This window comes from Stegostoma tigrinum, chromosome 15, assembly GCF_030684315.1.
Source record: "Stegostoma tigrinum isolate sSteTig4 chromosome 15, sSteTig4.hap1, whole genome shotgun sequence".
Taxonomy (NCBI): domain Eukaryota; kingdom Metazoa; phylum Chordata; class Chondrichthyes; order Orectolobiformes; family Stegostomatidae; genus Stegostoma; species Stegostoma tigrinum.
Genome location: NC_081368.1, coordinates 20075274 through 20103258, shown reverse-complemented (window position 1 = coordinate 20103258; position 27985 = coordinate 20075274). Strand labels below are relative to the sequence as shown.

The 27985-nt window shown below is 40.5% G+C and overlaps 1 protein-coding gene across 4 annotated transcripts in view; it reads left to right on the top strand.

Annotated features, from left to right (window-relative positions):
- The window catches only part of col4a6 (collagen, type IV, alpha 6), a 393865-nt gene that overhangs the window by 133874 nt on the left and 232006 nt on the right, over positions 1 to 27985 (top strand). For all 4 annotated transcript variants that reach the window (XM_059651363.1, XM_048544120.2, XM_059651362.1 and 1 more), the window contains exon 4: positions 1043 to 1126. In XM_059651363.1, coding sequence (XP_059507346.1) covers positions 1043 to 1126 — 84 coding nt within the window. The remainder of the gene's footprint in view (positions 1 to 1042; positions 1127 to 27985) is intronic.

Genomic DNA, 27985 nt, shown 5'->3' with positions numbered 1-27985 from the left:
GATGAAAAAAAAACCAAGGTTTTCCATTAGTTACATATCTTTGCGTTTCCCCCACATCCTGGTGAAACTTGAACCAACAAAAAGTCTTCTTGAGGAGTCACCAAGTTATCTTCCATCACACTATGACTGAGTAGTGTCTCATGGCTAGGATTTCCCACTAGCAATTGCTATGTCATCACCATATTGCTCTCTACTTAAAACTCAGCTCAGGTACTTAAGTAAAAAGTAATCAGGGGCAAAAGAAAGACTAGTTCTTACATAGAAGCTTTTATGACCCTAGGATACCCCAAGAGTCCAGTCTAGCCAATGAAGAGCTTTTGAAATATTTGTTGCAACATAGGAAATTTGGCACCCTATAGGTGTGCAGCAACATCCCTTAACTGCTTATGAAAAGGGAATAAAATATTAAATGAGTGGAGATTGAAGGCTCAGTATTGACACCAGTGAGAATGAACTGTTTTTCTTTTAAATGGTACCATGGAATCATGTACGTCCATCTGTAAAGAGTAGACTGCTGCTTGGTTCATTGAGAAATGGTGGGGATTAACAAATAAAAAGATAAAGAGCCAAAGCAACTGATATAATAGTGGTATAGACTTGACAAGTGAAGAGATCTGTTTTTTTTCTTATTTTTGCACGGCGGGTCATTGCCTGAATTGGCTGGCAGTGCATTGTTGTAAAGGTGTTGCTAATAGCTTTATTGAAGATTGGCAAAATGCTTTCTATCCTGATCGCTATCATATCCCAAACACAAATATAAGTTGAAGATATCTTCGCTTTTCCATCAGGTATAACTGTGCAACAGCTGACTGATACTTTGTCTTAAATTTTGCTTCTTAGCCCGATTGTAACACTCATTGACCGGACAGCTCCATCGCCCACGTCAGCACAAATCAGCATCAAATTAGGATCTCTATGGCTTATTACTGTTGGGTGCAGTGCATTTAATAACTGAATCCTCAAGAGAGATGTAGTTGCAACATTAATTGGAATAAAAAATTGTTGAGCTAATGCTGACAGAAATCTTGTTTTGCTGTTTCAGGGGGCAAAGAATGCTTACACCGGGCCATGTGCGGGTCGAGACTGCAGTGGAGACTGCCAGTGTTTGCCAGAGAAGGGGGCAAGGGTGAGTGAGAAAAAATCATTTTGGAAAACAAAAGATCTGTTCCTGTTTTCATGGATTCCCAGAATGGATTAGGGTGGTCCACAAAGTCTTTTTGATGACAAGATAGTCCAGTTTCAATCTTACTGGGCAAGCGTCAATCAGGCCCAAACAAAAAGCTGTTTTGGTAAGATATTGGAACGTTGATAGCCGACCAGATAAAACTCCTGAACAGTCTGATCAGGCCTCAACATCAGACAGTTGACTGACACCTCAGTGTTGTGAGAAAGCTTCTTTGTTTTTGTGCTCTGTGCCGAACTTACACATTGAGCTACCAGGCTCTGAAATGTTGATGGACAGTTCAGAAAGAGATGGTGTAGTTGCACCTCCCAAATAGAGATGGCAACTGAGAAAAATGAAGGACACCTGTAAAACAGCCTGAAGGCAAAAGGCATCAGTGATCAAAAAAATCAAATTCCTCTTTATTGTGTTCAATTTAGAGACTTCGATTCTTACTTATTTCTCTGTAAAAATTTGAACTCAGTAGCCTCTTAAATACCATACCCAGAACAACCAAAGTATCCTTGCACAGGCGGTGAGCTTTTGTCAGGGAGAGGCAATGGCCCAGTGATATTATTACGAGACTATTAATCCATAAATTTAATTAATCTCCTAGGGACCAGAGTTGAAACCCTGCCATGGCAGATGAGGGAATTTGAATTCAGTAACATGTCCTGAATCAAGCATCCCCTGATGATGGTGATTGTCAGGGGAAAACCCATCTGGTTCACTAAACCTCTAAAAAAAACTGTTTTCTAATCAATTAATTCAGAGATTTCCTTGTATACCTTTGAAATAGGTGGCTCAAAACTAGTGTTACTGCCACTGAATCAAATGAGCTACTTGCTAAATCTCTATCCCAACCTGGTCCAGCTGCTCTGGTCTATATGTGCCTCCAGACCTATACCAATGTGGTTGACTTCCAAAATGCTGTCTGGAATGGCTCAGCTCACTTGTCAAAAATTGCTACAAAGTCTCAACAAAGAAATGAAGCTGGATGGACCACCTGTCATCGGCCTAGGCACCGGAATAGACAACAGCAAAATAGCCCTGTCAACGTTGCAGAGTCCTCCTTACTAATACCTAGGGGCTAATGCTAAGATCGGGAGAGCTGTATCACAGACCTGTGGAGCAATAGCTTGACCTAGCCAGATGAGCAATAGCCTGACCTAGCCATACTCAGAGAATCAATGTTACAGACCAAACAGAGTTGGTGGCTCAGTAGTATACAGTCAGGAGGGAGTTGCCTTGGGAGTCCTCAACATTAATTTTGAATGTGATGAAGTCTTATAGCATCAGGTCAAACACAGGTTTTCATGACTAAAGGCATAGTTTGAAAAAGTAAGCAAGTTATTACAATTTAATACTACAGTCTATAGTAGATAAACGACAGTGAATAGCTCTGGTGGCCAAATTGAAAGATCATTAAATGCATCAGAATATGTTCCAGGCAACTGTAGTTAAGAGGAACTATTTGTAATACTAGGTGTAATTTGACTTTGAATGTTTAGGGTTAAGGGGAGAAGGCAGGGGAAAGATACTGGCTAACTGGACATGTAGAATGTGGTGTGGGTATGATGGGCATAAATGGACACCTGTGCTGTAACAATACAGAATTGACAACTCCGGAGCAAAGAGGGATAAAGATTAAATTTAATGAAGATTTTTGAAATTGTTTATAATTTTGATTGTTTAACTGGAGAAAGGCAGCTTCCTTCACGTTGGGGAGTAAGTTGCAAGAGATAATTCATTTAAATTTGTCATAAATAGTTTGAGGAGAGAGGTCGAGGTTAATTTCTTTACACAGTGCATGACATATTTTAGAACATCAGCAACGGTTGAGACAGAGACAAGAAAAAAAGATTCAAGTTTGGAGCAGAAGAAGATGCAGGATAATGGGGAGCTCGTGGGGCCGTGGGAATAGTTTTGGCTTGTTCCTCCAAAAGGAGATGGGCTGAATGATTCCTTTCTCTTTTTCCCACTTTTAGAGTCATAGAAATGTACCGAAACAGACCCTTCGGTCTGACCTGTCCATGCCAACAAGATAGTTCCATTTGCCTTCTGTGGTTCAAATGGCCACTGGGCCTTGGGCTACAGGAAGTGCCAAACCAAGGAGAACTAGCCAATCCCATTCTTGCATGCATGCTGGCAACTCCTGGTAAAAGCCAGATAAAAATTACTTTCTTGATGGGTAAATAAAGAGTCAATGGTTGGTGGAGGAAATGTAACAACAGAATTAATTTTTAAAGCACACATACCGAGCCTGGGGAGGGGACAACTATTGTGAACAAACTTGCATGCAGTACATGGCAGTCTTTCTGTTAAGCTTATTTTTATTGCTGTCAGTTGGGTGCTTGTGCATTTATGAATTCTTTGAACACAGCCTCACTTTATAACCAAAGATCTCCAAGGTGCTGATGAAGAACGTTAGCCCTGACTAAGTGCCTGTGTCCTACCACAGTGACGTCAATGTCTATTGTAGAGCTTCTCCTCCTGTTCTGACTGAAGTCATGTAACTCGGTGCTTATGTACTTTCAGGACTACAAAGCAATGTGCCAGTAGTGGATTTTCCCACTGAACCTTTAACACTGGATGCCCCTGTAATACAATCTTTTACAAATAAAAGGAGCTACCAAACAGCCACAGCAGACACACTGGAAGCTTTGGTAAACAATAGGCTTCCCTTCACAGACAAGTAATTGTTCACTTCAGGCACTGATAGATAAAACAGTTGAGACCAGTAGTCTCAAAAAGAAGAGGAAGTGGGAGTGACGTACTTCCTCAGTGAAAACAGATAAACAGATCTTTCTTGAAAAGGTGTTATAAGAATTATTCACTAATGCCAAAAACATTTGACAAAGAAGAATACTGCTATGACATGACCTTAAGTGTCACAGTGGAGCTCGAACAGTGTCGTATCATATTCCATACTTTAGGACAGCTATTTGCATTGGGAATGTTATCCTTGACATTTTAGGTTCTGGCGGTTTGTATCGTAAAAATTTCTGCTTTATTCAAGTAATGATAGAAAAACAGTTACATTTAAAATAACCAGCGCTATAAGAGGCTTTGTTAAATTGGATAAGTTAAATCTAAGGGAATCTGTTGTATGTAACCACTGAGGTGGTTTAATATTAATATATACTGAATTGACTCACTCTTCATAACATGTTCTGATCAAATATAATGTACAGAGGATATTCTGAACTGAGCCCAAGTGTTTCACTATATCTGGGAGCACAGTTGACTTTGTTTCATGCTTGAGAACCTCCCAATTATTTTGTAATAAACATTAGAGTAAACTCCAAGAATGATCATTCAGGGAACCCCAGGTGGAGAAACTGAGAGTTACTGGAAGAAAGCAGAACGTCAAAAAGAAAATCCAAGAAATGAAACCACACAAGCAAGGCTGGATATCTGGTTTGAGTAAATGGAATCTTGTAGCATGGAAGAACAGCATGCGTTGCTCAGTGGTTAGCACTGCTACCTTCAGGCGACAGGGATCTGGGTTTGATTCCAGCCTCAGGTGACTATGTGGAGTTTGCATGTTCTCCCTGGGTCTCCCTGGGAAACCCTCACCTCCCTGGTGAGGGTTTCTGCCGGGTGCTCCAGTTTCCTTCCACTATCCAGAGATGTGCAGGTTGGGTGCAATGCCATGGGAATAGGGTCTGGGTGAGATGCTGTTCACAGGGTCAGTACAGACTTCAGGGACTGAATGGCTTTCATCTGTGCTGTGAGGATTCCATGATTTAAAGGAGAAAATTTGAACCGTTTGACCTCTGCTAGATCTTTAACAGAGCTATCCAAATACTCCCATTCCATTGCCTTTTCCCTAGTCGTGAAATCTCTTCTCTAAACACAGCTATAACCAAGTTTCTTCTGAAAGCTACTGTTGAATCTGCTTCCAAATCCAAGTAGTAGATGACTGATCATAACAATTTGCAGTGTAATGTTCTCTTCTAGTCATCTTCCACTTGGTTCTTTTGCCTATTTTGAAAAATTTGCGTTCATTGGTTATCAATCCTGCTGCCAATGGAAAATGTTTGACCTTATCTACTCCAGTAGAGCTAGTCTGGAAGAGTTACCACATTTCAGTCAAGGTGATAACAGGCACAACATCTCTGTGTTAGAGTCTTCTTGTTCATTATGTTGTGATCACTGCTGGAGAATAAGAAAGAGGACATAGGGTCAGGAGAGCGTCAAACTTAGGTGTTACCTGCTCCTGATCAAAGAGCTTATCAACACACTGAGCCCACTCAGAACTGAACAACGGCTGATTAGAGGCATTGTAACAGTGGATGTTGGCAGAACAACAGTCAGTTCTGCTATAACTCATGTTTCGGCAACACAAATTGTCTCTAAGACGATTGACGAATAGGGGAATGCTGTTTCTAAAACACAAACTTGCATTGGCCATAATGCAATTTGATTGGTGCGCGGAGTATGTGTAGACATCACATGATCATTTTGCGGGCTTTGCCTGACTGTGCACAATGTTAGCACATCTCCCATCAAGTCATCTTGACAATTTTTCAAGGTAAGATTTTAAATGCACTTTTATTGCATTGTTAGATAGAAATTAAACATTTATTCAAATGGTGCTATCCTATGTGCTTGGCTTTTGAGTGATTTTTGAGGATTTTCAGTGATTTTTTTTGGTGGTCTGCCCCTAACCCTGCTTTTTCCATAGGCCCTGTTATTTCTATGGTATGATTTTCTATAACATGATGCTGCACAGGAACGTAACTATCGCCTTATGGCAGAAACAGCTGTATAGCCAAAGCACAAGTTGGCAGCTTTGGGAATTAAGGCAATTTAAATATGACATATTGCTTAAAAATGAGAATGGTTACCTCACAGTGGATTGCGTATGTCCAAACCCAGCCATTGAAACTAAATTTATAATCAATGCAACATCTACCTTGCCTTCTCCATTTGTAAAGCTGGTTGCACTACTATCAGAGTTGCTGGCTTGGCTGAGTTCTAGCTTCCTAATGTGGAATGCACAATCTGCACGCACAGCCCTATATCCTTGCCTTGTACTAGTTTCACGGCTACAGACTAATCCTCCTACAAGGTATTCATTTGGCATTCTTTTCAAATTCAAACCACTTGTTTCAATACTGCAGCTCACACTTCACTCCCTCCTCCAGAATAAAGCTATCTGGCCCTCTACCTGTTGGCATCAGCATATAAAGGAGTAACACAAGGATAGTTGAACTTGTTCAGTGAATAGAGTCAGCTTTTTTTTAAACTGCAGACCTTGGATAATGTAAACCATAACCAATCCAGCCTGGCCTGGCAGATTTTAGTGACTTTAATTAACCTCAGGCTGGCACTGTATTCACATTATAGTGATCGCTCTTTCAATAATGATTGCCCTAGCTTTTAATGCTATTTTCTCTGCCTACAATGATAACCATGGGTAAGAGGAAACTAAAATTTGAGTCCAAAGCAGCTGAGGAATGCCTGCCACATCCACAAGAGTAATCGTGCACATAAATTCTACATTCCAGTTGATTTTAGGGCAGTAAAGTATTAAAGGAAAGATAGCATCATAGGTTTCTTTAAGGTTCTGTAGTCAGGGTGAGCGCCATTTAAAGGAGTCCATCGTCTAACAGTCTCAATTAGTTTTTAACAGAGAGCAGCAGTTACGAGAATTGAAGGAGGGGGTGGAGTGAGAAATTTGACTTTAGCATGTTGTAATACTACTGTAATACAGGCTACCCATAGAGAGCATAGGATTCTGAGAACACCCTTCAAATTGGATCTATTTGCGGGCAAGTTCTATGCAATTCTGCACAGTAATTCTTGTCTCACATTTGATTTTCCTCCTCTTCCTTCAGCCGTATGCGGGAGGTGTGCAAGTCACGTTTATACTTTGGCATGAATGTAATTTCATTTGTGGACTGGATAATGACTATTGTTAGCATCTGTTAGGTTCTGTTCATCAATGTGAAACACATTGCAGTTGAAGATAATAAGTTAAACCATATTGGATATTGATTTGTTAATTATACCTAGACAAACAAAGAGTAGTCAGCCAGCACTGAGGTAGTGAGATTGTTACGATGGCATTAATTATGACATATGGGGCAAGCAACAAAGGGTTCCCATCACAGCATACAGGTCTCTGTGTACAATTCACAAGTAATTTGGTAGTCTTCTAACAACAACAGAAGACTATGCAAGCTGACTACTTCAATTCTATCGTGCCCTGGTGCCCACTTTCTGGCAAGAGTTTACTGGTTAGCATTCAAGAGCAGCATGGTGCATGGTAGTGTCCCTACTTTTTGGTTTAAGACACATTTGCCTTGCAATGTATTGTAAGAAATCTGAACAGCAATATTCTTTGTGATCTTGTAGTACAGTGGTGGAATCCCTACCCCGAGCCAGAGGCCCACGTTCAAATTCCACCTACCACAGAGATGTGACATAACATGTTAGAACAAGTTGATTTAAAGAAAACTATTTTCTTTTCTAAGTGCCTGTAATTTAGTGGTTTGTAACTGTTTCAGCAGTGCACCTAGAAGTTGTATTGCCCAGTTCTTGGCCAGTGGAGATTTGCCATTTCAGCAAAGACCAGAAGGTGAATTTGAGTTCTTTTAGTCTATTACACATTACATCTTTGCAAAATGAGGTATGAGGCCAGCTTTATTGACATAGGTTAAACCCATTATAAATTGACACCCAGGAATGTGAGCTTCATTTGCATTTATAAGACCCTAAAACGTAGGAGCTGAAGCAAGACATCTGGCCTATTTACTTATCAGTGGCAATCAATTAGATGTGGCTGATCTGATAATTGTCAACTCTATTTACCTGACTTTTTTCCTGTAACTATTGATTCTGATTAAAAATCTGTCTGTCTCAGCCTTTAATATACTTAGCAAGCCAGCCTTGACAGCACTCAGTGGTAAATAATTCCACATATTCACACCGTCTGAGAGAATAAATTTTTCCTCACCTCTGTCTTAAGTAGGCACCCCCTAACTCTGAGATTATACCCCCTGGTCCAACACTCTCCCAAAAGGAAAAACAGTCTCTCTGCATCTACCCTGTCAAGTACCTTAAGATAAGTTTATGTTCCAATAAGGTCTCAATGTTCCAATAAGTTTAGGTCCAAACTAATTAGTTTCTGTTCTTAAGATGTCTGTACCTGGAATCAGCTTATTGAACCTTCTCTGGACCATCCCCAATGCCAGCGAATCTTTCATTGGATAAAGGTAGCAAAACTGTTTACAGTATTCCAGACCTGGTCTAATGCTGCCTTAGATAGTTTTAACGAGACATCCCATTTTTATCTTCCATTCTCTTCGAAATAAAGGCCAACATCTTATTTGTTTTCTCTGCAAGCTGCTGAACTTAGCTTATTGAAATTTATGCACAAGGACTCCCAAATTCCTATGTGCTATAGCATTCTTCAATCTTTCTCTATTTGTCCCACATAACTCAGACTTTCCCATTTTATACATTTATATAACAATTTTAACATGGAAATCCACCCCAAGGCATTTACAAAAACCATTGTTAGACAAAAGCTGACACTCAGAAAAAGACATTAGGGTCATCCAGTAAAATCTGCATCAAGGATGCAATTTGATAAGGGTCTTGAAGATGTTAAGGGAAGTGAATTGGCAAAGATATTTATGAAGAGAATTCCACAGTTTAGGGTCTGAAGGAATTGCCATAATGGTTGGACAAAGGAATCTTGGGATACACAAGAGGCCATGCTTGTGTACAGTTGACAGGCCTGATGTAATGCTGGAGAAAATTACAAATAGGGAGGGATGAAGCATAAAGGGATTTGAGCACAAGAATGAAAGAACAGAGAATTGGAAACGATGTTAGGTCAGAAGTGAGTGGAGTGTGATGTGGGATACATTATAGCTGAAAGAGATTTTAGATGATGGAAAGAGAGAAAACAAGGTTCGGAGCTGGATGAACACAGCAGGCCGAGCAGCATCAGAGGAGCAGGAAAGCTGATGTTTTGGGCCTGGATCCTTCTTCAGAAATGGCATTTCAAAAAGCCATTTCTGAAGAAAGGTCCGGACCTGAAACATCAACTGTCCTGTTCCTCTGATGCTGCTTGGCCTGTTGTGTTCATCCAGCTCCAAACCTTGTTATCTCAGATTCTCCAGCATCTGCAGTTCCTATTATCATAGATGATGGAAAGTTGGGAGGTCCACATTGAAATAATCAGATCTGGAGGTGACAAAGGCATGAATGAGAATTTAACCAGCAGATGCACAGAGGCAGGGTCAGAGACAGAAATTTCCTGTCAGTGTGATGAAGAGAACATGGATTTGGAAATTCAGCTCTGAGTCAAATTTGATGCTAAGGCTGTCAATGCTGTTTGAGTGTAGGATAAGGATAGAGAAGAATGGAATCAGGGACAAAAATGTGCAGTTAGTGGCAGGGACTAAAAGGATGTGTTTGTATTTCTGAGTGTTAACTGGGTGAAATTACAGTCTAGATCTTTCCAGTAGGTGACTGTGGGCTTCCTCAAATGTTAGCCAAATGTTGGCAGCAATGCAACATACAGGCAGGGCAGCAGCAATGAGTTAGGGCAAGGGTTATGACATTGCTTTCATATAAAAGCATGATCATTCATTGACATGATAGTGATGTTAAGTTGTTTGCTGTCAGCTGCTTGTAATTGTTTAAACAGGTATAGTGACTAATTGCATCCTGTTTTCTTTGGTAAACTGAATGCGGCTTAGAAATTTTCAAAATTCAAGGACAGCCAACAAATCTGGTTTTTCATTCAACCCACAGAAATGGTGCCTTTGAGTCAGCTGTCTGTGAAACTCAAGCAGCTTGTGGGAAAACAGATTGCTTTTTGATAAGTGCTGGGAAACTTTAAAAGAGTCCTGTAGGCCGTGCTGTGTAATTTTCAATAAATACTTGTTACTACTGATTTGCCCAAATGAAATAGCCACCCATTTAGAATCCCAAGTTTTGTCCAGACTGCTTAATTAAAGATACAATTTATAGACTGTGATTGTAAACCAAGCTGAGCCTTTTCTGCAATGTTGTATGTACCATCTTTCTGGTGAGGCGTTAGGACAGGGCTGCCATCTGCCCATTCCTCTAGTTTAAGGGGACATTAAAGGTCCTATGAAGCCATTAGGAGAAGACAGTCAAGTTCTTATTTGTAGGTCACCATTCTTTCCAGGCCTAGTAACACCAGAGCAATCACCAAGCAAACAAATACTGTGCAATAATAGAAATTGCAGTAGGTCTGTGGATAGAAATCAGAGCAGTTCGGAGTAATTTCAAGGGCCGAAGGGCTTGTACTGTGCTGTAACATTCTATGTTCTATGTTCTAACATTTTGTTAACTGACTTCTTCAGTCCTGAGGATGGTTCATGCCACCCGAAATATTGATTCTGATTTCTCTCCAGAAATGCTCAGCTTGTCTAGCAATTTCTGTTATTGTTTCTGATTTATAGCAACCTCAGTACATTTGGTTTTTAAACAAGTGCAGTGTCTGGGCGCTTTGTTTGCATGAATAGTGCTTACTCAGTTTCTAACTAATACATTGTAAATAAATGTGTTGAGCTGTTTCTGAGATGATGAACATGACCTAAATGCAAATCTTTTTTTCTTTATGAACTTTAGTATAGCTTTATGAACATTAATATAGCTTTAGGAACATTAAAATAGTTTTATGAACATGTAGGTAGCTGAATCATTCCATGATGCACTAAAGCCAAACTGTCACTTCCCATGGCTCTTATTATAACAAAGCTGTGAATTTTATGGTAATTTCTGTAAGGTGGTGCCAATAACAGCATCCATCTTGGGTCCAACTTACAGGCAGCTTACCTCCTTGTAAACTTTGAACCTCTAACTCTTCCCAACTTCTTCTCTTGAGTCAAGCTGTATGCAGTTCCGTACACACCAGATACTGCCCAATTTCTAACCCAAATGTTCTAACCATGCAATGGTTACGGCATGAAAGGAGGCTGTTCAGGTGGCTGTGCCCATGCCTGGTCTCTGTAAGTACAGCTCAATAATTCTCATTCCTCTGATCTTTACCCAAACCCTGACAATGTCCTCTTGCCAAGAGTTCTCCAGTTTTCTTTTGAAATCCTCCGTTGAATCTCTCTCCATCACACTCTGTAAATGTCAGATCCTAACTACTTGTCTCAAAATATGTTTTGCTCATGTCAGTCCCCTAGCGCTTTTTTCACCATACTCACCTCATACAAGTTTTCCCTGCTTCTGAAATGTTCCAACTCGAACAGTTTCTCATAAACTGTTTTACCCATACCTCTCATGTTTTTTTATTATTTTTTCATGGGATTTAGATTTCATCTGCCTAGACCAGTATTTATTGTCCATCCCTAATTGCCCAGAGAACAGCTAAGAACCAGCTGCATTGCTAAATGCCTCTATCAAGTCATCTTGGAAATTTCCCTTCTTCAAGAAGAACATCTCCAATTTCTCAAATCTATCCGAATAACTGAACTCTCCTATCCCTGGAACCACTCTTCTACGCCTTTTCTGCAGTCTCTCTAATATATATTGAAATAATGTGCATCAAATTTTGCATTTGTTATGTATTTTAACAGGAAATATATGCTTAGGTTTCAGTTATTTTGTTTTTTTTCTTTAGGATGATGCTTTGCCTTCAGAAAAGATAAATAGTGAATGTCATCAGCTATACCCCCAAGCTACTTCTTAGAGGTTGTCTTGCCTCAGTAAATTCATCTTGCACAGGTATCCTAGCTGAATCTTGTGCAAAATGTATTCTCATTTTTCTCATTTGCTCACTGTTTTGTTCATGGAAGGCGCTTCCCAAGCTGCAATGTCTGAATCATTTGGCTGTCATTTATTTTGAAAAAATATTGTGCCTAGATTTTTTAAAAATCATTTTCCAAATGATATGAAATTCTCTTAGGAAGGGTCACCAGATCCGAAACGTTATCACTGATTTCACTTCTCAGATGCTGCCAGACCTGCTGAGCTTTTCCAGCAATTTCTGTTTTTGTATAAAAATTCTCTGTCTCGTTGCCAGTGGCAGCAGTCCAAAGTATACAAACTACTCTCAATCTTAAGACAACTTTGGCATGTGGCTTGTTATGAACTAGTATCAAATGTGGCAATCACACATGAGTGCCAGGGTGAATGTATTCAAGTAACATTCTGCTGAGTTTGGGATTTTGGTATATTGTCATTCTAACACAGGAGCATTATGTTGCATTTCTTGCTATTTTCGATGGAGTTAAGATATTCATCACTCAGAATGGATTATCCTCCATAACGTAAGCAAATGGGGGACTTTTATTTATTTCGCACCGTTATCAGCTGAGGACCTCAAAGCTAATTAAGTACTTTAGCTACTGTTATGAACACAGAAAGTAGGAGCTTGTTTGCAAGTAGAAAATGTTCACAAACAGCAAAGAGATCATGATTGATCTGTTTCAGTGGTGGTGGTCGAGGGACAAAAACAGGCCAAGTAATAAAACTACTGCTGCTCATTTTTGAAATAGTGTCATGGGATTTCAAACATCCACCTCAGAGACTACACAAGGCAGCGTAGAGCCATAGAGGTAAGCAGCACAGAAACAGACCTTTCAGTCTTACTCGTCCATGCCGATCAGATATCCCAACTAAATTTTGTCTTATTTGTTAGCATTTGGTCCATTAAATCTCCATGCATATATTCATCTAGATGCCTTTTAAATGTTGTAAACGTACCAACCTCCACCACTTTCTCTGGCAGCTCATTCCACACGCGCACCATCCACTGCATGAAAAAGTTGCCCCTTAGGTCTCTTTTGTGTCTTTCCCCTCTCATCTTAAACCTATGCCCTCTAGTTTCGGATTCCCCCACCCCTATTTATTCTAACCATGCCCTTCATGATTTTATAACCTTTATAACGTCACGCCTCAGCCTCGAAGCTCCAGGGAAAATAACCCCATCCTGTTCACTCTCCCCCTATAGCTCAAACCCTCCAACCCTGGCAAGATCCTCGTAATTTTTTTCTGAAACATTTCAGGTTTCTCAACATCCTTACTGTAACAGGGAGACCAGAATTGAATGCAATACTCCAAAAGTGATTGAACCAATGTCCTGTGCAGCCGCAACATGACCTCCCAACTCCTAAAGACAATGCACTGACCAATAAAGGCAAGCATACCAAATTCCTTCTTCTCTATCCTATCTACCTGCAACTCCACTTTCAAGGAACAATGAACCTGTACTTCAAGGTCTCTTCATTCAGCAACATTCCCCAGGTCCTTAACATTAAGTGTATAAGTTCTGCCCTGATTTGCCTTGCCAAAATGCAACACCTCACATTTATCTCCATCTGCCATTCCTCAGCCCATTGGCCCATCTGATCCAGGTCCCATTGTACTCGAAGGTAATCTTCTTCGCTGTCCACTACACCTCCAATTTTAGTGTCATCTGCAAACTTATTCACCAAACATCCAAATCATTTATATGAATGATGAAAAGCAGTGGACCCAGCACTAATCCATGCGGCTCACAGCTGGTCACAGGCCTCCGGTCTGAAAAGAAGCCCTCCACCACAGTCTGTCTTCTACCTTTGAGCCAATTCTATATCCAAATAGTTAGTTCTCCCCGTATTCCCTGTGATCTATCCTTACTAACCAGTCTACTACCTTACTAAAGTTCAAGTAGATCACATCCACCACTCTGCCCTCATCAATCCTCTTCGTTACTTCTTCAGGAAAGCTTGAGAAATCATTTGTAAAATTTTACTCCTGATAGTGAAGTGCAGGAGTATTAGCCTACATCATGTCTTCATGTTTCTGATAGTGAATGCACAAACATCTAACTTGGATGTAAGGCTACCATCAACGGATCTTCAGATGACACCTCAAACTGCAGCCGCTGCCTGGGTATGGTGCACTCATTGTGCCATTCTTGTGCATTTTTTGGTTAGCTGCATCGACTTGGCACCAGAAACTACATTAACATCAGCCCTGTCAACTCTGCAAAGTCCTCCTTTGCAACATCTAGGGGACTGTCCCCCCTACCCCCTGACACTCCTCCATGTTGAACTTCAACTGGAACAGCATTGAGGGTGGCAAAGATACAGAATGTACTCTCAGTGAAGGTCTAGCACCAAAAGGGACTCAGTAGCACCACTGTTGACTGAGCTGGCTGAATCCTAAAGGACATAGCTGCTAGAGTGTGCTCAAAGCAATTGATGAGAAAACTAAAAAGAGGGGAAAATCTACTTAACTTCATCCTTACCAATCTACATGTTACAGACGTGGCTGACCATGACAGCACTAGTTGGAGTGACTGCTGTACAGTCCTCATGGAAATGAAGTCCTGGCTTCACACTGAGAATGACTTTCATTGTGTTATGCTGCACTACCATCATGAAAATGGACAGTCTTTGAATCACAGCAGATCTGAGCTCTACAGATCTGCCATCCCCAATTGTGAATGGTGGTGGGGAATTAACCAACTAATAGGAGGCGAAGGCGACACAAATATCCTGCTCCTGAACAATGGGGGAGCACAGCACATCAGTGCATAAGCCAAGGCTGTAGCATTCACATTCATTTTCAGCCAGAGTGCTGGCTTCCTCCTGAGGTTCCAGTGTCACAGATGCTAATATTCAATGACTCGGATTCATTCCACAAGATATCAAGAAATGCCTGAAGGCGCTGGATACTGCAAAAGCTACAGGGCCTGCCAACATTCTGGTAATAGCACTGAATACTTGTTTTCTACAACTTTCTGCACTCTGTCCTAGTACAGCTACAACATTGGCATCTATCCAAACAATGTGGAAGATTTCCCAGGCATATCCTGTACTCAACAAGAGGGATGACCCAAAGCTGGCTGATTAGCAGTCTGTCAGCACACTGAATTATCCATAAAATGATGAAAGGGGTTGCTGTCAGAGATATCAAGTGCCCTCGATGTTCAATAGCATTACCATCACTGAATTTCCTACTATCAACATCCTGGGACTCACTATTGACCAGAAGCTGAACTGGACTGGCCATATGAAGATTATAAGAGCAGGTCAGAGATTCGAAATTTTGTAGAGAGTAATTCAGCTCCTATCTGCCCAAAGCTTGTCCCCCATCTAGGGCACAAGTCAGGAGTGTGAAGAAATACTGCCCACTTGCCTGGATTGTTTCAGCTCCAACAAAGCTTAACAAAGAACCTTGGCACCATCCAGGACAGTGCACCCAATCATCTACTTTCAGCATTCATTTCCTTCACCACCAACATATGGTAGCAATAGTTTGTACCATCTACAAGATTCACTGCAGCAACTCACTAAGGCTCCTTTAACAGAACTTTCCAAACCTATGAACTCTACACTTGGAAGGGCAAGGGTGCCAGATGCAGAGGAATATCACCATCTGCATGTTTCTCTCCAAGCTCCACATCCTGACTTGGAAACATATCACTATTTCTTCATTGACGTGTTATGCCATGACTTCGCTGCTGGTAAAGCTGGCGCTGATGCTATAAGAAGATGTATATGTGAACATCACCTTCAATTGGCAATGCCTCTAAGCCATTGTTTTGGGGGAAAAAGACTGAGCCAAGCACCCTTTAATGGTAATTTAACCCATACCTAAATTAGGATCAGTGAAAAACTTATCATTCTGCTGTTTGACAGAACCAGGCACTACTGTAGTTAAAGAGATAATAGGAACTGCAGATGCTGGAGAATCTGAGATAACAAAGTGTGGAGCTGGAAGAACACAGCAGGCCAAGCAGCATCTTAGGAGAAGGAAAGCTGATGTTTCGGAACTAGACCTTTCATCAGAAATGGGGAAGGGGAAGAGGGTTCTGAAATAAATCAGGAAAGAGGGGGAGGTGGATCGAAGATGGATAGAGGAGAAGATAGGTGGAGAGGAGACAGACAAGTTAAAGAGGCGGGGATGGAGTCAGTAGAGGTGAGTATAGGTGGGGAGGTAGGGAGGAGATAGGTCAGTCCAGAGAGGATGGACAGGTAAAGGGAGCGGGATTAGGTTAGTAGGTAGGAAATGGGGGTGCGGCTTGAGATGGGAGGAGGGGATAGGTGAGAGGAAAAACAGGTTGGGGGGACAGGCATGAGTTGGGCTGGTTTTGGGATGTGGTGGCGGGGGGGAGATTTTGAAGCTTGATACCATTGGGCTGCAGGGTTCCCAAGCAGAATATGAGTTGCTGTTCCTGCAACCTTCGGGTGGCATCATTGTGGCACTGCAGGTGGCCCAGGATGGACATGTCATCTAAGGAATGGGAGGGGGAGTTGAAACGGTTCGTGACTGGGAGGTGCAGCTGTTTATTGCGATAAATCCGAGGTAAAGTTAATATTTTGTCATACTCAAGACAAATCCAATGGGTTTTCTAATCTACCAAGATGAAACATGATATTGCCTTCCTGTAATGAGCTTTCACAACATGTTTGCCCAGACATTTTGACGTGCCCTTCTGACACATTTTGAAAAAAAAAGAATAGAGCAAGATTGACCTCTTGTTTCAGTGCCTAAAGTACAAAATAGGACCATGCTAAAAATCACTGAAAAGTTGAATGAACTGGAAATCCAATCATGCCAGAATTGGGCTACAGCATATGCTGCGCAACTCTGCATAGGCCAGTTGGATGACTGTATCAAATTACTCTTTGAGCCTTGTTTGATTTCTTGCCAGTGGGATGCAGAAGCTAAGTGCAGCCCAAGAGGTAGCTCCTGGATCCAGGAAGTCCCAAAATCAGCCGGGTCAACAGCTGGTCAAGATGAACTGGCCTGGTAATGGCACAGGAGTCAATCAGGAGAAGGCTGGGTGATTATAAAATAAAAACACAAAGCGATAGAGAAACTCAGCAAATCTGGTAGATTTTGTGGAGAGAGAAAAGCAAAGTTAACATTTTGAGTTCCTTAACCCTTCTTTGGATCTGTTTCTCCAGCACTTCCTGTGTTTGTTTCAGATCTCCGGCATCCACAGTACATTGATGAGGAGGGTGAGTGGTTGTCATCACTGGCCTCTGTATATAGTGTGGACTCAAAGGACATCTTCCTGCTGCACAGTAAGCTAAACTAAAAGGCTTACAGTTTACATTGAAGGAGGCAGCATCCAGAGATCTCTCAAAGGGCCACTGGCCTGGTTCCTGAGGGCTTGAGAATGCTGACTGGCATATGCTGCAATAAATCACTAACGCATTTTGTAAGGGCACCTATGACAGTTGTTCTGTCCTTTTATTGAAAGGGCTTAATGCTTCTTTAAGGTATGGGTGCTGAGACCTATACAAGATCCTACAACAATATGCTGGACAGGGCTCATTAAGAACAAATTCGGCTTACTCCTAGCGATTGCAATATTCAATCCCTTCGTACGTAACTTGTACTCATCACAAGAACACATCAAAATTGCTGGGCCAACACTTTGTAAAACCTCATTGAAAAAGGTGATATTGTGCTTCATCTTGGTATGTTAGAAGATCTGCTGAATTTCTCATGAGCGTGGTCATGAGATATATCACAGTAACAGAATACTAATTTTACTCAGAATTTAATTGCAGTTGTGCCTGGTTCTGTCCTACAACAGAATGAGAAGTTTTTCACTGACTTAGCAATGGGTTAAAATATCTTTAAAAGATCTTTGGTTCAGGTACTCCTCAATGCAGTATGTGACAGAATGGAATTTGATCCAGTCAGAATGATTAGAAATTTAATCAGGTGGGTTGGGTGGGGTTTGGGATGTGTGGGGACAGGGAATCACATTGATTTAACAGAAGCTTCTCGTTCTGTGTGCACAGGGAATTAATTATGCAAGTGTGGACAAGAAAGCTAAGCAGCTATTCACTGAGCTGAAAGTCATAGAGTTCATTTAAAAAACACAGCTCTGCCAAAAGTGAAAATCCAGCACAAGGCTGTAGCAGCAGTGGAGCAGTCAGAAAATTGCATAGACAAGAATGTCCACTTCCACATTACTTGGAGTCATTATTTTGGATGTCTGATATTTCCAGTCCTTGCAAATTGTCTCCCCCAATTCAAGCTTCCTTTTCATCTCCAAAGTCCTGAAATATGCTATTGCCTGTCATTCCTGTAACATTGTGTTTGAATCTCTGCAAACGAGTTACTGCCCTGCCACACTATCAAATAAATGCTAAGCAAAATCCATAACAACGTCCTTTGTGGCAATGACAAAGATAAACTATTCTTTCCCATCACTCTGTACCTGCTTACAGCCAATTACAAGAATGAGATGCCACTTGATGTAAGAGGCCACTCAGCCAATGCAGCCTCCTCTACCATTCACAGAGATACTAAAATTCTAGAAGCTAGGTATTTGAATAATGGAGACTTTATGTATTAGCCATCGAAAGGGACTAATGGGCTAGATGCTTTATTAAAACTAGTTTAAGACTTGCCTTATCAATAAAGAGAGAATCATGGCTAGCTATACCACTATTTGTGAGTGGTCCCAGCTGCTTGTTTTGAAAACACACATTCATCTTGTGGCAGTGATGAGTTGAGTTCTTCCAGCTACCCCTAGTAATTCTCATGTACCTGTCAGATTCAGTTAACTGGTGCTGCTCAATGTATATACTGTGTATATTGTATGCTGAAGAGATTACCATATGTTCCATCTGTGAGGTTTTTGTCCACTCACTTAACCAGTCTGTGTCCCCCATGGACTCTTCATCTTATTCTCATGACTTTCTTTCCACTTGGGTCATCTGCAAACTTGACGATAATATACTCAATTTCTTTATCCAGGCCATTAATATATATTTATTGCCCGAATTAATTATTGGCCCCAGCACTGATCCCTGTGGCACTCTATGATAGATTACTATCTTCAAAATGCTCCCGTTATCCAAAGCCTCTATCATCTATTAATTACTCAATCCAGAATCCATGTTAATGTACTATTCTGATGCCGTTGCCTCAGCTTGTATTAAAGAGCCTGATTTATAGTACTTCATTGAATGCCTTTTAGAAATCATAGTCAGTTACATCTACTGGTCTCCCTTTATCGACCTTGTTTGTTACCTTCTCAAAGAAGTGTAATGAATTTTTCACACATAATTTCCTCTTCAAGAAACCACATTGGTTTTGTTTCATTATTTGTGTATCTATAAATTATCTGCTTTTGCATCCTTCATAATCGTACCTGATATTTTACCAAAAACAGAAGTTAAACCAACTGACTTATAGTTGCCAGTTTTTGTCTCTTTCTTTTGAATAAACGTGTTACATTGTTAGTTTTCCAAGCCTCTAGGATTTTTCTAGAATCTTGATTACTAGAATGCACTGGTAGCACATTACAACCAGTACATCCAGTCTATCTGTAGCTACTTCCTTTAAGGTTCCAGGATGCTTCTATTTAGGTTCAGGGGTCTAATCAGCCTTTAGCCCCATTTGTTTCCTTATCCTATTTCCTTTCGCCCTCTTTGGGCTTTTGTGTATATAGTATTTTTGGAATGCCGTCTACCATGAACCCTGCTGCAAAGTATTTGTTCAACTCCTCTGCCATTTACTGGTTCCCTATTATATTTCCCCAATCTCATACTCTAAGGGCCCTGAATTCACTTTGGCCTCTTTCTTCCTTTCATGTGCTTGAAGATGCTCTTAGTGTTCATTTTTATGTTACTTGCTAAATTTGCCGTCATGGTTTATTTTCTCCATTTTAATTATTTTATTGATCGTCTTTCATTGAATTTTAAGATTTTTCCAAATCTTTGATTCACGACTGACCTTTGAGTGTTGTTTCATTTAAGTTGATGCTCTTTCAACACAATCTTTTGTGTAAAACTAAAATTGCATTGCTAGGTTAGTTTTCTGAGGGGAAAAAAAGAACTTGCATTTATGTAGAGCCTGAGTATTTTCAAGATGTCCGAAAGCCAGTGACTTCAAAGCCATATCTCTTACTTAGATGAATGACCAATTAATCTGTTTCAATGGAATTGGTTCAGGTATGTTATTTTAAGAAGTGCATTTTGGAAAGTAAAATTGGGCAGGGTGTTATAACATGTGACAAATACCCAACTACCCTTTACTCATGTAGATGGGTGCAGTCCATGTCCATCAGCTCTCCAAACCTGAGGACTTCACAGGCAGTGTTTTTTGCGGTTTGGAGTTACGAAATGGGGGTTTCTGTAATTTGTACAAGTATTCAAAGGATTGAAAGACATGTTATTCTCTAAATTTTTTCATATGTCAATATCTAAGCCTTAATGCTCAAGCATTAGCATGTTTGGTTGCTTGAATAGGTGCAGTTTACTCTTTTGAAAAGGTCGCATTCCCCAGCCCCCAAAATGTACAGAATGTAACTTGGCTTGTCTGCCAAATAGCTAACGGCAGTTCATTAAGATTGTTTATCTTCACTCAAAAAGTTTTCTAAACTGATTATAAGCCTGGGCATGTGTGTCATACCAAGCTTGTATGAGGCGCAAGAGGCATTCAGAGATGTTGGCTTTGTATCGGATTAGAGGAGGGACTTATAATATCTAAACCCACAATTAAACAAATCCCTTTCACAATCCTTTGTGAATTTCCTCAATGAATTGACATTTGTTTGGGTATTGTTCCTCTGGCATTGGTATCTCACACAAATGGTTATTCTAAGTTCATGACTTGAAAAAGCCAGGGACAGGATAATTACTTTGCTGCAGCCTGAGTCTAGACATTGGCAGGAATTGAGCTGATGGGCTATATTTGCCAACAGCTGTCACTGTACAATAAGTGGGATTTCCCACTTCAGTAAGTGATGAACATTAATGCCTAACCAAATACAGAATATACATATTCAAACCCTACTCTATTGATTACAATATATAAATGCAAAGCATATTTGCCAACAATACTGATCAGCCTTGTGAATCAGAAATGCTTATATGTTCTTCCAGTGCTGCTAACGTCACTGGATTTCGAATATAATGTAAAAAGCAACTTGCCCGGTGCCAGCTCTACAAAGCATAGTTGACAGTTTTTTTTTTGACGAATTCAATATGTGGTAAATATTGGTCAATGTTGTGTAACTATTTTTCCCATAACCTTACCTGGAATAGATGAACTAAGAACATTTTTGTATTGCAGTGACAGCCACCAATATTATCTAAGGTGGAGAGTGAAATGGAAAATTGGCTGGAGTCTGTACTTTGTAGATCAGGTGTGTGCAAAATGGTATTTGCATGTTAAGCAACTTAACACAATCATGAAGTTGATTCCTCTCCAAGCCAAGTACCCACACAGATATACTTCTCAGCATGGCTACTGCCAAGATATTACCCAGATTTCTCCCCACAGGATCGTGTGCATTGACATTTATTGTAGTATTACTCTGATGACCCTGGCTGAAATTAGTTCTCTCCACACACACCAGAAAATTAACCTACGATGTTTTGATTTATCAGATTCACTTGTATGTTTGATTAGATTTTATGAAAACATGTTACTGCAGAATTGGAACTGAAGAGGCGAAGTTCTCTGCGCAAATTTGCCAAAATACCAGTATTCTCCTGTTGCACCTCTCCCATTCAAAACTCATAGTGTAGGTGTATAACAGATTAGGTACTGAGTAAAACTCCTTCTGTATGATGTGACTAGATTCAAGAAACTGGGGCTGATCTCCTGAGACAAGGGCTTGTTCAGAAGGTTGAAAGAAGTTCTGGCACAGGTTATCAAAATCTTGAGGTCTCTGGCCAGCTTGGAAAGGGAGAATCTGTTTCCATCAAAGAAAAAACAAGCATCAGAAGATTTGAGGGCATTGGCAAAAGAACCAAAGGGATCACGAGGGGGAAAATAAATATTTTTTAAAAGCAGGTAATTAGGTTCTGGAAGGCACTGTCTGAAAGTATGTTGGGGGTTGATTCAGTTGGGAATTGGGGCAGGGCACGAAGACAGAGTTTGTCGGGGAAATGTGCGGTTTGGGAGGTCGGGATGGGGGGAGACAAAAGACTACAGTCAGCTGTGTTGTTTTTGCCAAGAACTGATATGTACACAATAAGTTGAACTGGCTGTTTTTGTACTGTAACCATTTTAAGATTCTATAGCATGGTGCCAGGAACAGTAATTTATCAAATCCATCCAATCTCTTAAACCAAAGCATCCAAGCAAAACAAAGTTGAAAACACAAGATACAAATGTGCAAAGATCCTTAGAGTCACAGAGTGCTATAGTTGGAGAATACTGCAATTGGACAAGATCATACAATGCATGCATTAAATAGAAGTAACTTTGGATGAGAAAATTCTCAATTTTTCCCTGAGTTGTTTCAGTTTCACCTTGTCATGCAAGGTCTGTTATTGGAAGGATGTGCTGATAACCCGCCTAGACACATGATATTTGGAGTCAATTATCTGCATCTGCCCAAGAAAGGCATAGGCTTAAGGTGAGAGGGGAGAGATTTAAAAGAGAACTAAGGGCAACGTTTTCTTGCAGAGAGTGACGCAAGTATGGAGTGAGCTACCGGAAGAAGTGGTACAAATACAACATTTAAAAGGCTTGGTAAGGGTATATGAATAGGAAAGGTTTAGAGGCATAGCAGCCAAATGCTGGCAAATGTGACTAGATTAACTTAGGATAGCTGGTTGGCATGGATGAGTTTGACTGAAGGATCTGTTTCCATGCTACACATTTATCTGACACTGTGACTCTAAATGTCACCTCATGTGATCTCCTGAGCAATGCAGTATTGCCAGAGTTGTGCAACTAATTTTGCAGTATGGCAAACTTAACGTTTTTCTCTCTTGATTTATAATAACAGCAACAACAGTTTACTTCCTTTCTTCCAGCCTTTTCTAAACACTTTGATTCATGTGAGAGTGCAAACGACCTTGCCAGCCCTGAATAAAGGAAGCTCGAAAAGTGAATCTGCATCAGTTATTCAGCATGAGGGGCATCACAGCAGAGCCCATTACTGTCATCATACAATGGGCACATGTCCGTCTTTCTGAGTCCCTTCTAGAAGGCAGTAAGAAGTGGGACGTCTGTCTGAAGCTTTCACCAAATCAAAAGAGTCCATTGTAATCCACGTTCTACCTTCTCAAGGGCAGACTATCGAACCCGTACAGCATGGAAGTAGGCCAATTGGCCCATCAAGCCCACACTGACCCTCCAAAGAGCAGACCCACCTCCCTATACTATCCCTCTAATCCTACATTTCACCTGGCGAATCCACCTAGCCTGCATGCTGTGGGACAATTTAACATGATCAACCCACCTAACCTGCAAATCTTTGCACAGGGGAAGGAAACCAAAGCACCTGGAGGAAACTCACACAGGCACAAGGACAATGTGCAAACTCCACATAGACAAGTCGCTTAAGGTTGGAATCAAACTGGTCCCTGGTGCTCTGAGACAGCAATGCTAACCACTGAGCCACTGTGCCACCCTTTAATAAAGGGACAGTTAACTAAGCAAAACCAGAATATTCGGATCTGAAATTCCTAATACAGATAGGCATGAAACATTGTTCTTGTTAGTGATGCAGCAAACCCATACATTAATTCGGACAACTGTCTCTACTTGTTATTGATCCCCGGGCGCAAGAGAAACAACAGCAAAAATCTCAATGTCCGGAGGTCTCAGCCTCAACCACTTGTACTTTCACTGATGCTGGCCTGTGCACGTAACAGGATCAGTATCAACTGTGATGCCCCCTAATGATGAGTTGTGACTGGCAATACTTACCCAACAGAGTCTAACCAAAGTTGGAAGTAACTGAGGTAAACTCCAGAGAATGAACCCGGATGGTGAATTATTGCCTTTGGCCAGGAAGCAAAGCAAGCTCCCAGTTAAACTGGATTACAAGATGGATGGATTAAACAATCCATCAAAACCTCTACTTTTACAGTACAGTGTCTTTAAACAGCACAATGACTTAATTTGTATAATTTGTAGAATCGTAAGTATTCTATTATCATAACCGATTTGCCAGTTTGAAAATATATAATTTTCTGATTATGTTGTTTCCTGTTATGAATTTGTAGGTTGTTACTCAAAAACCTGTCAGCAATTTTGTCATTGCCATTTTTGGATTTTTCTGTGTGGATTTCACCAAACGTCTGTGAGATGAACCAGCATTATTTGGTCTGGTACCCATTGCCACCAGTCAATTCCTAAAGAATCTAAATGTCAAAGACAGTGGGAGAATTTTCTGTGTTTTTGCTATTTTCCCAGAATATCTAAGACTCTTCCATGACTGTTACAAAGGGCGATTCTGCCCACGAAACCACTTCCCCAAATGACACACTGAACGTGATTTCAAAGCTTCATCTTATCAGAGTTGACCTGAGTCACTGAAGGTGCTCAGTGACATCAATGGATCATCTAGATTTCTCTTCCCCCAGTAATATCCACCTCCACCCTCAGGATAACCTCTAGGACCTGCCTTACAATGCTGTAATGCTTTGAGCAGTGATTGTGAAGATTTCAGATCTGAATATAATTAGTTAATTGTTCCTTAACTAAAGAAGGGGCTCCTATTAACAGTAGCACAGTAAAGCAAGTAATTTGCTCATTCATGCTCATGACATCTTGGTGTTTTCCTCCTTAAGCCACTGTTCAGCCAATAATACGACTCTACAATCCCCTTTGCTGCTGGTTCAAGATCTTGGATCTCTCAACCTCGCAGCTTAGTGGGAGCTGCTCCACTCCACTGGCTGCAACAATTCAGAAAGAAAAGGCAACAAATTTGGGCCTTGTAGATGCTGCTCATGTCACTGAATTCATGAACACAATTTAGCTCCTGTATTAACACGGTGTAGAGCTGGATGAGCACAGCAGACCAAGCAGCATCTTAGGAGCAGAAAAGCTGACGTTTCAGGCCTAGACCCTTCATCACCATTTCTGATGAAGGGTCTAGTCCCGAAACATCAGCTTTTCTGCTCCTAAGATGCAGCTTGGCCTGCTGTGTTCATCCAGCTCCACACCTTGTTATCTCAGATTCTCCAGCATCTGCAGTGCCTTTTATCTCTTAACTCCAGTATTCTAGTGGGAGATGGCACTGAATTGATGAGACTGAATCAAGCAAATTGTGGAGGGAAAATTTTACATTGAAGCATGGTGAAAAATGTTACACTTTCCACATCAAATTAGTATACCTTCCTTTAGTAGCACATATGAAATATTGGCTAGAATCTTCTGTTCTGGTATAGAATTTTGATGGTGAGAGTGAGAGTGAGCATCATTTCTGCTTGGGTGTGGCTCAGCTTTTCTCACATGATTACGAGTTGGCACTGTGCTGCAACTAGAAGCATGGGATTTTCTCGCTCTTGATCCATTTTCTCTCTCCAAATCTGAACATATTTTCCCTGTCACCCTTTGAGTGGCACATAAATAGAGAAGACTGGCCAGGAATCATTCATGCATTTGTCCACGTGTCCACAAAATATTTTAGAGTAAACATCAAAATGAAAAATCGGCTACTTTACATTGAGAAAAATAGAGCCATTTGGGCTGTCTTCCAAATTTAATGAGCCACTTTTATCAGATTCATGGTTTCTGCCAATGTTAAATCAACCGGAGATGCCAAATGGATTGTTTGATATTTGCTAGGCTGCAAAGACACTAATAGACAATTTTAGAAGCTTACAATCAAATTTGAACCAACGTAGCAGTAGATGGCCACACTTGGCTTTCATTATCTTTGGCAAGTGACAATTTAGTCAAAGGCCTGGATTTTGCTTCCTCAATGGCAGATTCTGCTGGGAAATGTGTGTCTGCAGACTTCCCCCGACTGTTTATCCAAGATTTTGGTTAGTGATGTCTTAAAACTGAACGTCCTCAAGTGGGTGGGTGCTTCCTTTTGTTTGACAATGGCTTGGTGAAGCATCTGAGTGTATTTTGCTGTGTCAAAAACAGGATATTGTTCTTGGAAGAAAGTAAGATCAGGGTCAGCCTTACCTACGTTTCCTGTCTGGATTCATACATCCAAATTGGGTTAGCTATCAGCTAGCCATCATCAGCGCAGGCTAGCATGGGGAAAGCAACAAACACAACATAATGAACATGATGGCAAGTCTGGCACTGTAGGATCTGACCATTTTCAAAAGCAAAGAGTAGTCGACCCAACAGAGGCAACTGGTGACGTATTTCCACCAGTGATGCTGCCTTTGTTGACACAGAGAAAACATGATGTGATAATCTTTATTCCTTTAGACAAGGCAGAAGCACAATGATGTTCGCAAAATAAGAGCTGTCACCAAAAGGCATGTGGGAGAATAAGTGCAATCATTAAAAAATATCTGCAGCTGTGGAAATATCTTTTCACAGATTACCTGTTGCAATGGATAAAATTGTTCAATATGCTTAAAAAATAGTACATCTGGAAAGAGCATGCAAGCACTCAATGTAGCATTAAGCTTTTTGGCTGTTTAGATATGTTTAAGCAAGTGTTTATATTGTAACTGTGCAGGAAATCTTTTAGATATTGCAATGCATTTTTTTTAAAGAAAGGCACACAATTTCATTATGAACGATTGATTTCATTAACATGACAGTGTTTGATTCAAGCTGAAGCTCCTTTCATATTGCCTGTTACTGACTCTGCATTGTTGAGCATGGGATGAATGATGGTGGAAATGATGTTGATCTACTGTAACTTAATCAGGAGATGAACAAAAGCCCCACAGAATGATGAAAAATGTCTGCTTTTAGTTGTTCACTTCATTTCACAAAGTTTTCATTCAAGTAAGACAACGCCTTTGCAACTGCCTTGTTAAAGTGCCTGAAACTAATCCACTTTTCCATGAATATGGAAACACAGGTCTGTAAGGTGACAGGAGTATATTCTCAGCCCTTGCCCGGTCATTCTTTGGAAGCATTCATTTTAATCAGAAATTGATAGTTAGATTTTTTTTAACAATCTCCTTTATTGATACCTGATCAATAGGATTGCTGATAAGAACTAGATGCTAATGCATCTTAATCGTGCTTATTTTCATGTTAACATCCACCTGTTCTATGCTATAATTTTTCTTCCCCAATTCCAATAAGAACATTCAGAACCTTAAAAGTATTAGTTTTTGTTCTGGCTATTCTTTCTTTGACAGCTCATAATTTCTGAGGTTATTCTTAGACTCATTGCTCTCTTTTTAGCATGTGTTCCCTGTGCCAAACATTTTGGCGATTAATTACTGACTGAATAGCTTCCCAATTATCTACTTACCTATTGTGTTACTAAGTCACACAGTCCAGAAAGTCTTAATGTTGACACAGCAGCTGCTTTAGGGAGGGAAGGATCAAGCAAATTTTCACTTCCACTAATATTCAGACACTCACAGCATCTTGTGATACAGCAAAAGGCCAATCTGCTCACTTTGCTCATGCTGCATTTTGAAATTCTATTTGCTGAGTCTCAAACAGCTACCTTTTTCTTCTTATGGCTATTCCAAATGTTTCCTTTTCAAATTTTTAAAAATATTGAATCTCCTTCACTCAAAGAAATCTTCCCAATCGCCCCTCTGGTCCTCTTACTGCTTTCTAGAAACTCTTGAAAAAAAAAACACATTTCATGCTGTTCTAGATGGGTGAGATGTTGTAGTTTCTAATTGGAGTTTCTAGCCTCATTTTTGGGAGGATGAATGAGAGTTAAAAGAAATGAGCAATTAAATGATTTTCAATCTTTGAGGTCTGATTTGGGCAGAGGATCAGTTTGTTTTACTTGTGAGAGGGTTGGCAAGAGCATCTGTGTGCTTGTTAATATTAATCATATTATAGCAATGGTACCTGCCACAAGAGTTTTTAATTATGGATGGATTCGAGACAATTGATTAGTGTCCCAAATGCTGCCAATCGTTAACAGCGTGTTAACAAGGGCTAATGTTCTCAATTCACATTTGAATTAATGTTTCTAAGAGAACTGTTTCTTAATTGAAA